At 37.0% G+C, this 12,357-nt stretch overlaps 1 protein-coding gene across 2 annotated transcripts in view; it reads left to right on the forward strand.

Moving 5' to 3' along the window:
• Positions 1-12,357, forward strand: part of CWC27 (CWC27 spliceosome associated cyclophilin) — a 221,697-nt gene that overhangs the window by 170,741 nt on the left and 38,599 nt on the right. The window contains exons 12-13 of one of the 2 annotated variants that reach the window (XM_070476747.1): positions 5,683-5,733; positions 9,480-9,589. In XM_070476747.1, the coding sequence (XP_070332848.1) occupies positions 5,683-5,733; positions 9,480-9,589 (161 nt within the window). The remainder of the gene's footprint in view (positions 1-5,682; positions 5,734-9,479; positions 9,590-12,357) is intronic. The other variant, XM_070476748.1, reaches the window with a different exon arrangement.

The raw sequence follows: 12,357 nt of genomic DNA on the forward strand, positions 1-12,357 counted from the left end.
GTCATAGCCTCAGGAGATTTTAGATAGCAGTTATTTCTTTAGTATCCTCCTTGATTGACTTTATGAAATCTTTTTATTTTTAAATATTCAGGATTTTTTCCCTCATGGCTACAGCACAGAGTATGTATTAATAATTTGTAGGTTCCACATTCAGAATAACAGGGCAACATAGGGATGTTGTCAAAATGCCCATCAAATTACAAGAATTGTGTGTCGTACCATCTGGAGAAGTACAAAGTGTGTTCTGTTGAGGGGTCTGGGGGCAACATCAGTCAACCATGTACTAGTCCTGAGGTCCATATGAGGCAGAATAAGGTAAAAGTGAATAGGAGGACAGGCTATAGCCAACAGGTGGGGAGCTGGAGCCCCCAGAAGAAAAGGCGTTTATGCCCGTCAGTAATTCTCAGTAACTATATATTGTATTTGTTTCTTGTGATCATTATTAATAAGAATGGAGAAGCATCTGATGAAAAGCTTATCAGATAGTCATATAATTTAAAACGTTTATTAGTAAAATATAAGACAGTTAAGCCTAATTGAAATCAGTTTAACGGTTAGTGTTCAGAACCTGTCTTTACCAATCTATGTTCTTTTATCACTTAATTTACTAGATAAATTCATTTAACTTTATTTGAATTGATTTTTAGTATATGTGTTGTGGTAATTAATTTATGTGCTGTATGACTATAAGTTATTCCCAACATGACTGCTATTTGAATTATAGACTTGACAATCAGTATACTCTCTCTAAAAAAAAAGAGACAAAATTTCATATTTGGAAAGGAGTGAAACTTAAGCTTCCCATTCCAGTATTCTTGGGCTTTCCTGGTGGCTTAGATGGTAAAGAATCCACCTGCAATGCGGGAGACCTGGGTTTGACCCCTGGATTGGGAAGATCCTCTGGAGGAGGGCATGGCAACCCACTCCAGTATTCCTGCCTGGAGAATCCCCATGGATGGAAGGGCCTGGTGGGCTTCAGTCCATGGGGTCGCAAAGAGTCAGACACAAGTGAGTGACTAAACATACATGAGACTTTAAAAAACAAGTTTTTTAAATTACTAAGAGAAGACTATATTTGCAGATTAAAAATTCCAGGAAGTTTCAAAAAGCAAAACTTGAATTTTCTGTATACCAGCTATTTACAATAGCATTTACATTGTACTAATTGTTGTTAAGAACCTGCCTGCCAATGCAGGAGACGTTAAAGATGCATGTTTCGTTCAATCCTTGGGTCAGGAAGATCCCCTGGAGAAGGGAATGGCAACCTACTGCAGTTTTTTTGCCTGAAGAACCCCACGGACAGAAGAGCATGGCAGGCTATAGTCTGTGGAGTTGCAAAGAGTCAGACATAACTGAAGCAACTTAGCACACAAAATGTTTTAGGTAATCTAGAGATAATTTAAAGGTGATGGGAGGATGTGCATATTTATATGCAAATACTGTATCATTTTATATAAGGAACTTGAGCATCCTTGGATTTTAGTCTGGATGTTGAGGATCCTAGAACCAGTTCCCCACAGATACTGAGGGACAACTGTATATACTTGAAAGTGGTGTGTGGTTATTAGACTGTAATGAAATACATCTGAAGTGATTATGCACTACAAAGAAAAAGTACACATAGCAATGTATAGAGATAGGAAATGGCATTGGGTTATCAGAAAATCTGGTTTCTGATATTCTCAGCTTAGCATAACCATTTAACCTCTCTGAACCTCTGTTTTCTCATCTGTAAAATAAGTAAGTTATTACTGTTTAAAAACTTCTTAGTGTTAATATTTTATGTTGTGATTCAGCACATATTCCTTTTGTACTAAATTTAAAAATTAAGATTTAATAGCTAGTAGAATATGAACATACAGACCCCTAGATATGAGCTGTCATATATTCATTAGTCACGCCTTCTGGAAGTGCCTAAATTGAAAAAAAAAAATATATATATATATATATAGTTATAGTTATATTCCAAATGGAAATATAAAATGGAATACAGTCTGAAAATGTGGATAAATTTAACTGTATTATAATGTGTTACCTTTATATTTCTTAAATCATCTAATAGAAAAACACAGAGGAAGGTAGTCTATATTACTTTGGAGAATTATTTTAAGCTCCAAAATAACATGATGAAATGAGGCTAGGATGAACAACAGAGAAAGAAAAAATGTTTTAATTTGTGTAAATGTAGATAATTCCATTTGACATTCAATGTTGAGGCATACCTCAATGTGTAGTATTCAATATTCAAGCATATTATTTCACAGAGTACCTAAATTATTTAATCACTTTTGACTGATTTTCATGAAGTTCTAGAGGCTTATTTTGACCACCAGATGGAGCCAGCATTGTTTGATTTGTGGAATTAAAAATATACTGAAAATAAAAATTGGTTAAATGAAATTAATAAGTTGTAGATTTTTTACTTTGGCACATAGTACAGAAAAAATTAAACTTTTAGCCCAGTCTTTGCCTAAATTTCTGCCTAGTCTTCATAAATGTGAATATAGATACCTCCATTAAATAATTTCTTTATTGTGAATTAGTTTTTATATTAGCAGTTTCATTGGATAAACCAGTTTTCTTCTCATCACCTTTTAAAGATATCATCTAAGCACTTTCAGTTATCTTTAAAACAAAATTAGTATAAAAAATAAATATTGTAGACTATAATTATGGCTATATTACATGTAAGCTCTCATTTTAATGTCACAGAATATTCCCAATGTTATCATTTCTATAGTGGATTTTCTTAATAAAACAAACCAAAAAACCAGGCATTTTGACTGAGGTGGAAGATATGCAGTTTATCCCCAGGAGCTCCTCAAGGAGATGGTATAAAGCTTCAGTGATTGGCTGTGGCTCTTACAGAGATTCTACCCAGAAAGCTCAATGCTCAAGGGCTTCATCAGGGATATCTGCCTTCAGGTTGGCTTCTACTCCTCTCACCTCTGTTTAATAAGCATCAGAAATTATCTAACCCCTTACAGCTCAACTTAATTAGGCAGCTATCTATTGAAAAAATGTTTGTACACTAGGGGCCCAAAACCCCTACAAGGCCCTCAAGGAGCCATTCCATCCAGCAAGAGCCACAAGGCAACCATGGACACTGTTGTAATTTAAGATCTAAAAATGAGCACACTGTTTATTTGTCCATTCAGTTTTTATTTACTGAATACGTACTCTATGCAAGGAGTATACTAGCCCGCAATCAGGGCACTGTCCCTGCCATTTGAGTTTATAGCTGAAGGGGCAGTACAAAGAGAAAGTTAGGATATAGTTAAGTGAGAAGCTACAAACTGTTTAAAAATTCAAATGAGGGAAATATATGATTAATTAAGGGGAATCAAGAAAAGCCATAAAGGACTCTTTCTAGATGGAAATTATTTTCATTAACCCCACTGTTTGGCATATCACAGTTCCTGTTTATTATGGTCCAGGAGGAATTCAAGACCTGTTTTGGTAGGACTTTATATTTCATCAAGACACTTCCAATATGGTGACATGATGCCTTTTTATGTCAAATTGGAATATCTTCTTCTAAGTTTTCTTTTGTTTCAGACATGAAGAAAAAATAACCACGCTGGTTAAGAGATTGTACTTTGGAGCTGGACTGCGTGGTTTTTATTCCCATGTTTATAATCCCCAAGATAGGTTATTTAACCTCTCACTGCCCTAGTTACCTTATCAGCAGAATGGGTTAATAATATGTTGTTTATGAGGATTAAACAAGTAATTCAAGGTACCAGTATCTGGCACTTGGTACTTGAAATGTTAGCTATCATGTTATTTATTATTTTCCTTTTTTTGCATCATGTTAGCTATTTTCAAGTCTGGTGCCTTTCCTAGAATTAATTTAAGGAATGTATAAAATTTGATAAAAAACATACTTTGTAGCTTCCAGTATGATGAGATACAATTAGATGTTAGTAACTTTGGTATTTTTCCATATTCATATTCATTAAAGTCTGTCCCTTTTCAGATGTTGTTTACTATTATCACTAACATATCACCTTTATTTATATAAAAATTTTTATTATGGGAATTTTTCAAAAATTTCCTTGAAATAGTGGGTCTCGATCTATTTAAAAGTCATGTGCATGCTTAGTCGCTTAGTCGTGTCCAACTCTTTGCAGCCCACTGGGCTCCTCTGTCCATGGAGTTTTCCAGGCAAGTATACTGGAGTGGGTTTCTGTTTTGTTCTCCAAGGGATCTTCCTGATTCAGGAATTGAACTTGCATCTACTGTGTCTCCTGCATTGCAGGCACTGCAGGATGGCTCATTACCCACTGAGCCATCAGGGAAGGCTATTTAAAATCATAAGTAGCTTTATTAACAGTTTCTAACACATAATAATCACTTAATAAACTTTTTTTTTAAATGAATGAATATGCACCTACTTGAAGCTTTTAGATGCTTGAGCTCTAATACTGAGACAGTAGAAGGTATAAGCCCTTTTATCTATGAAGTGAGATTTGTAGATGGATACCATTGGTTCATTAGCTAAGTAACCAATAACTGAGTAGTCATCACCCCTTTCTGCTCAAAACAAAATAGTTTTGTAATGAAGAGAGTCAAGTGGAACAAAGATTATGTTTCTGACTAGTTCTTAGAGAAGAGTTAGAGACATTCTTTATAATACACAGGGGGGAAAGTACAGTATTAATGTCACTAAAACTCAGAACATAAGTTTTAGCCCAAGTTCTGCTTCTAATCCACATGGGACACTAGCTAAGTTCTGGTGCTCTAATAAACTGATGCTGTAATAGTAAATTGATGGTTATAGTGATGTTGGACATTCTTGTCACCAAATCCTTTTAAATATATTTTCTAATATTATCTTGGAGGTCACTAATATATTTAAATTTTGTTATTCTAATACCATGCAGGCTTCCTTGGAGAAGGAAATGGCAAACCACTCCAGTATTCTTGCCTGGACAATCCCATGGATGGAGGAGAGCCTGGCAGGCTATAGCCCGTGGTGTCACAAAGAGTCAGGCACAACTGAGCGACTTCACTTTCACACTTTTTTTTCACTCTAACACTATAGCACAAGTAATGGCTTCCCTGGTGGCTCACGTGGTAAAGAATGCACCTGCAGTGCAGGAGACCAAGGTTCAATCCCTGGGTCGGGAAGATCCCTTGGAGAAGGAAATGGCAACCCACTCCAGTATTCTTGCCTGGGAAATCCCATGGACAGAGGAGCCTGGCGGGCTACAGTCCATGGGGTCACAAAGAGTTGGACACAACTGAACGACTAACACAACAATAGCATAGGTAAGATTTAAACCCTCTCTTGGTGGCTAAATAGTCTATCCAAGAATCAGCAACATAATACTTATAATCAGTGGCTTGATTTCTTAACTATTTTTACATATATTATGTTTACTTTACCCATCAGATTACTTTCTAGAATGAAAAGCCTATATCATGTTTACTTTAGATATCGTTTATAGTGCCAGGCATACAGTGGGAACACATTAAGTTTTGTTTTCTGAATTGAACTTTTAATTGAAGACAGTAGGGCACAGTATGAGATTTTAGTATCAGAGAGACTTGGGTTCAAGTTACAGCTTTAGTATATTCTAATTATGGTGTTGGACACAACTGAGTGATTGAACTGAACTGAACTGAACTGAATTGTGGTATTAACCCTGTTTCCTAATTTGTAAAATATGTTTATAGATGCTTTCTTCATGAAGAGTCAAAGAACCTTAGCATGGTACCTAACATATAGTAGGTATTTAGTAAATGTTCTTTTTTCCCCCATTCTTTCATCCATTCCAAGTTATTTAGCATACATTTTGTTGAGATTTCAGTTAATTACAAATAGTTGTCATGTTGCATTATTATTTATAAATTATCCAGCATATATTGAGATTTTTAAGAATGGTATTAGATGTGGAGCACTCTGTACTTAAACTGATTTTTTTTCAAGCCCCTTTTCTATTTTATTAGATAGTTTAATGTCACTAACATCATCCTGTCACTTACTCAATTTTTGCTTATTCAGGGCATTCAAAGTGAAAGTGAAAGTTGCTTAGTCATATTCAACTCTTTGCAACCCCGTGGACTGTAGCCTGTGAGGTTCTTCTGTCCATGGAATGTTCCAGGCCAGAATACTGTAGTGGATAGCCATTCCCTTCTCCAGGGGATCTTCCTAAGTGAGGGATCAAACCCAGGTCTCCCACATTGCAGGCAGATTCTTTACCGTCTGAGCCACCAGAGAAGCCATGAATGTGCTACTTTTTCTTCTGGCCACATGGACTGAGTTAAAACAGAACATCTTTCTCCAAATATATAGAAATGCTAGATAAAATATGATCCAGCCCAATTTAAATCTTAGCTAAATATATATGGAATCTAGGAAAATGGTACTGATGAACCCATCTGCAGGGCAGGAATAGAGACCCAAATACAGAGAATGGATTTATGGACACAACATGGGAAGGAGAGTGAGAGAGAAGCGTCGACAGGTACCCTCTACCACGTGTAAAACAGCTAGCGGGAAGCTGCTGTGTGACACAGGCAGGCCAGCCCAGTGTCCTGTGATGATGCAGGCAGTGGGGTGGAGGCGGGGCGAGAGGAAGGCTCAAGAAAGAAGGCTGATTCACCTTGTAAGGCAGAAACCCATGCAACATTGTAAAGCAGTAATCCTCCAATTAAAAAATAAATATTTAGCTAAGCTTCAAAGAGACAGAGAGGGGGCTGGCGGGGGTTAGGGAAAGTGGAAGTGAGAGAGAGGGGGCAAGAAAGAAAAGAAAAGTCCTAGAAACAAAGGGGAGGCCTAACTAGAGCATTAAATGCTCAAATTGACACAGTAGTTGCCCAGGGGGATATTGAAACCAGATGTAGGCTCTGATAGCTAGAAGCTCCGGTTTTAACATCACACTTAGATATATAGTCTTGGATCAAGAGAGGAAGGAACTAGAAAAACTGTCCTCCTGGTCAGGAAGTCCACAAAGAAGCTCGTCATTTTTCATAACTATATATGGAAGGGAAAAAAAAAAGTCTGTCATAAAAAATCAAAACTCTAAACTGCTACCAGGCACAGCTATAAAGTCTGAATGTACACTACCTATGTAGTACAGAAATCCTAAGCCAGGAAATTAACTTGGGGGAAAATGGCTGTGCACTAATGGAACCCCTTAATTTCCTGGTGGAAACAAATGCAGAAGCTCTCTGTAGTGATGCTGACACAGTCCTGGGTGCCTGGGACTCCTCAGGAGCATGATGGAGATGCAGCTCTAGCTGTAGGCACACTCAGAATCAAAAATGAGGAAACGCATGGAGATTAACCACTGTGGGGAGAGAGTCAGAAGCCACAACAAAAGCAACTACAGGAGTTACCCAAAAGATAAAACATAACAAGTGTGTTTAAGATAAAGAAATTTTTAAATATATAAAAATCATAATAAAAAACTTAGGCTACCAAAAACATGGGTGAATTTGAAAAGGAAATAGAATATCTAGAATTATAAGATATGATTATTAAAATCAACAACTCAGTTTATGTCTTAAAACTGATTAGATACAACTAAGCAGAGAATTAGTGAACTAGAGTAGAGCTAAGGAAATTACTCAGAGTGTAGTATTGAGGAATAAAAACATGAAAAATGAATGTGCTGTGAACATTTGATCACACTATAAACAGAAGGGCTTTATACTGATATAATATGCCCCACTAGGAAATATGAGAGTTGACCATATTTTTTCGCACAGGTGGGTTTGTGAAGCAGATAATCATTGTATTTGGCTATGTGTACCATGTTGAAGTGTTTGAGTTACAGTTTCTATGCAATCCAAATGGAACCTTAGCAGGCTTATTCCTGGCATCACAGATGTGTATAATTAAAGACCAGCTGATCTCACAGCTATTGTAAAGCTGTTTGTTCATTTTGGCTAGAAATTTAAAAAGGAGAAGAAACACATCTGAAAAAACAGACAGTTAAAAATCTCAGAAGACTAAGAACTAGAGAAACCATAATTACCAAGAACTAGATAACTACAATCTAGCTAATTAACATATATCCATCACCTCACAGCGTTACACTTTGTTTGTGTATGTGTGGTGATCAACTTTCTTAGCAAATTTTAGGTATACAATACAGTATTATTAACTGTATTTACCATGCTGTACCTTCAATCTCCAGAACCTTCCTATCCCACATGATTGAATCTTTGTACCCTTTGACATCAAAATCATATTAGGTAACCATAAGAATACTCCTTGTTTCTTTTTTTTTTTAAGAAAAAAGAAAATTTTTTTTAACTAGATAATCTCTTGAACAAAATGGCTGGTTATTAGTATATTACACATTAATTATGCTTCTCAAACTAGGTAACAAAGAGGCAAGCAACAAACCAAGGCTTGAATAGAACAGTTTGTGATATTCTTGATTACAACTGGCTCATCTTGGTTTGTCAGCCAAAGATGAGAAGGTATAGGTTTTTTTCTTAAGTCACAAATTTTCATTAATATATATAAATGTAAGTATTGTAAAATATTGGTACTTTTTTTTTTGAGGCAACACTGTATTCTGTGAACCCAGATGTTAACTAATTTTTGTATGGAATTTATTGCAGGATCAAATCCATAATTATTTTTTTCTCATTTCTAATTTAGTAAAGATTACTTTCATCTGCTTCTGGGTAACTGTCCTGATTTTTATTAGATATATATGTATTCTGTAATGCTATTAAATCGAAGTTGTTTGTTGTTGTTTTGTTATTGTTTTAACTGGGGAGCAGAAGTGGCAAGTAATTGGAAAATCAACCAATATTGAAGGACTATATCTTGTAAGGCAAAGGAGTAATATGAAATGGTATTGCTGAATTTTAGGAATATCTTATTTTAAAGGTGAGATAGAAAAAAAATATAAAAAAAATAAAAATAAAGGTGAGATAGGTGATTTTAAAGTCAAATAATTACAAGTGAGAACAACTATAATAGTACAGTATAAAATAAAGACATTAAAATTGGTTGTTTAATTAACATCAGTCACTTTCTAATTTAGGAAATCATTGTGGAGCTTGTAGAGTTTATTGGTTTGTTTGTTGAGTTTTTTTTTTTTTTTTTTTTTATTAGTTGGAGGCTAATTGCTTTACAGTATTGTAGTGGTTTTTGCCATACATTGACATGAATCAGCCATGGAGTTACATGTGTTCCCCATCCTGAACCCCCCTCCCACCTCCCTCCCCACCCCATCCCTCTGGGTCATCCCAGTGCTGTGGTACATATACACAATGGAATATTACTCAGCCATTCAAAAGAATACATTTGAATCAGTTCTAATGAGATGGATGAAACTGGAGCCCATTATACAGAGTGAAGTAAGCCAGAAAGAGTTTTCTTTTTTTAAATGGAGGAAAAGCAGTCCCAGGTTCTGACCTCCTCTTCAGCGATAGACATTCATAGACTTCAGTATGAATCCATACAGCCTTTTTACTGTTTATTCTAAAACTAGTCTATTATTCCTCAGAGGAAGAGGCTGCTCCAGATGGTGCTGTTGCAGAATACAGACGAGAAAAGCAAAAATATGAAGCTTTGAGGAAGCAGCAGGCAAAGACAGGAACTTCCCGGGAAGACCAGGTAACTTCACAAACCAAAATCCATATGCAATTCATTGCCTTTTAATTGTATGCAGGAGTTGTCAACGGAACCTATTTTGATTATACATGAGGGAAAACATTACGTCTTAAAAATGAAAAAGGATATATTAACATACAGTGAGGTGACCAGGACCTTGGCCGTTCAAGCAAAGATCTGGATTAGATAGAGTTCTTTCCAGATAGAAAGGTATAAAGCCTAAGACTTTCAAATTTTAACTTTGTGCATGCGTGCTAAGTCGCTTCAGTCATGTCCGGCTCTTTGCGACCCCATGCATTGTAGCCTGCCAGGCTCCTCTGTCCAAGGAATTCTCTAGGCAGGAATACTGGAGTGGGTTGCCATGCCCTCCTCCAGGGTATCTTCCTTATCCAGGGATTGATCTCAGGTCTCTTTACGACTCCGCATTGGCAGGTGGGTTCTTTACCACTAGTGCCACCTAGGAAGCCTAAATCATGGGGACCTGGTATAGACCTTAGGCATCCTAGGGGACCTTCCTGACGCAGGAACTGACCCAGGTCTCCCTCATTTCCAGCAGATTCTTTTCCATCTGAACCTCCAGGAAAGTCCTCCCTAATTAAACACAGGAACCTGGTAAAACCACATATTACCAGACACTCAGACAGAATCTTTGCTAAGTGAATATTATGAGACCGTAATTATAAATGATGAAGGGCTCAGCAGCTCACCTGCTGCCCAGCCAGCTTCGCTTGAAATAGTGTACTGCCTGTAAACAAGGCACTTGGTCTGCTAGTTAACTTCTACCATAAGCAATATTGCCAAACGCTCTTTACTGAAAGTAACTCCTGAATCTTCAGCTAGTAATATAAGAAGATTGTCAGAAATCAAGAATAAAAAAGATAGGAAGTTAGCTCAACAACTTGGGGGTCAACACCATGCAGCACTTGGCACTTGATGAGATGGATCCCTTGAGCAGCCCTTTATGTTGAAAAGCTAGGGGGGCAGACTAAAATTATTTATATTTGGTGCTGCCATATATATATATGAGAACATATCATTTTAGGCATATAAATAAAACAGGCAAAAGTAAATTAAAAAGCCCAAGCCTGTTTGAATAAATTAATCTAATCAGGAACTATATTATAAATGACACCTAATTACTGGTAAGGAAGATCATGCATCAGTGCCTAGCGTGAAAATAATCATAGGGAAAATTCAACAAGAATTCAGGTATAGGAAATTATAATTACAGAGAACTAACTTATGTGCAATTTTCAAAAGAAATGGCACATCAAATGAAATTAAGAAAAGTGCTTTATTAACTTGTTTTCATGGAGTCACAAAGTCCTCTGAATGTATTACCAAAAGATGTTAAGGATCACTGTTATTCTTGCATTTCTCTTTCTTCCTCCTAGTAAATAATTATTAAATATCTACCATGTCCCCATCACTGTAATTGGTGGTAAACAAGGCAGAAACATCGTATCTTCTCTGAGCTATCAGAAAGAAAGGCAGTTAAACAAGTAATACCAACAAAAGGGGATGAGCATTATGACAGGTGAGATACAGGAAATTATGTAAATGTATCAGAGTAGGACCTAATATGGCATAAGAATCCAGAAAGGCTTCCCTGAGAAAATGATCTGTCAGCTGAGCTTTGAGGGTTAGTGAGGAGATACATGGCTAGACAAGAATAGTATATGAGAAGTCTTTAACCTCTTTGCAAAGAACTAAAAGATGTTAAGTATGACTGGAACTTAAACTAAGAGAAAGAAAGAGATGAGGCTGGAGAGGTAAGCAGGAGCCAGTTCACACAAGATATTTTTGAGCCATATGAAGGAGTTGAGATTTACCCTAAAAGCAATGGGGAGACATCAAAGAAAGAAGGTATTATAATCTCATTTGCAGTTTGGGAAGATCCCTTCAACCTGGTTGCTGTACGGAGAGTAGAGAACCTGGGGCAGGACTAGAGGAGCAAATGCCATTTGAGAGACCCATGTATACACATGTGTGCAAAAGGTCTACCAGGGGAGGCGCCATCAACACAGCTTCTTCATCAGCACAGCTGGAAGGCTCACTCTGTGCTGAAGAGAATGTGGTCAGTGGTTAGTCCTTCACTCCTCCTGCAGGAGCCAGAAGACTGATTCCTCTGGATGCCAAACAGAAAGACCTCCATGCAGATCCTATATTCTTCCATTTCTTTCCACAGTGTCTGCTTTTTTGGCTAGCATCTGTCTTACCTTTCAAATGCAACTAGAGAAAGTCCAATCTTGAAAATAGCAAATGTTTAGAAAGAACAGCCAAATGCAGAGTTCCAGAGAATGGCAAAGAGAGATAAGGCCTTTTTAAATGAGCAATGCAGAGAAATAGAGGAAAACAACAGAATGGAAAAGACTAGAGATCTCTTCACAAAATTGGAGCCATCCAGGGGCCATTTCATGTAAAGACGGGCTCCACAAAGGACAGAAAGGGCACGGGCCTAACGGAAGCAGAAGAGATCAGGAACGGGGCACAGGTACACAGGAGAACTCTGTACGTCTTACTGACCCGTGTAACCACAGAAAGGATGCTTAATGACCAGATAACCACAACAGCACAAGAGACGATTCTACACGTGGGCGTAACCAGATGGTCAGTACCAAAATCAGATTGATTATATTCTTTGCAGCCAAAGATGAGAAGCTCTATACAGTCAGCAAAAACAAGATCAGGAGCTGATTGTGGCTCAGATCATGAACTACTTATTGCAAAATCCATACTTAAATTGAAGAAAGTAGGGAAAACCACTAGAC

Source organism: Odocoileus virginianus, chromosome 14 (assembly GCF_023699985.2).
Source record: "Odocoileus virginianus isolate 20LAN1187 ecotype Illinois chromosome 14, Ovbor_1.2, whole genome shotgun sequence".
In the NCBI taxonomy this organism is placed as follows: Eukaryota; Metazoa; Chordata; class Mammalia; order Artiodactyla; family Cervidae; genus Odocoileus; species Odocoileus virginianus.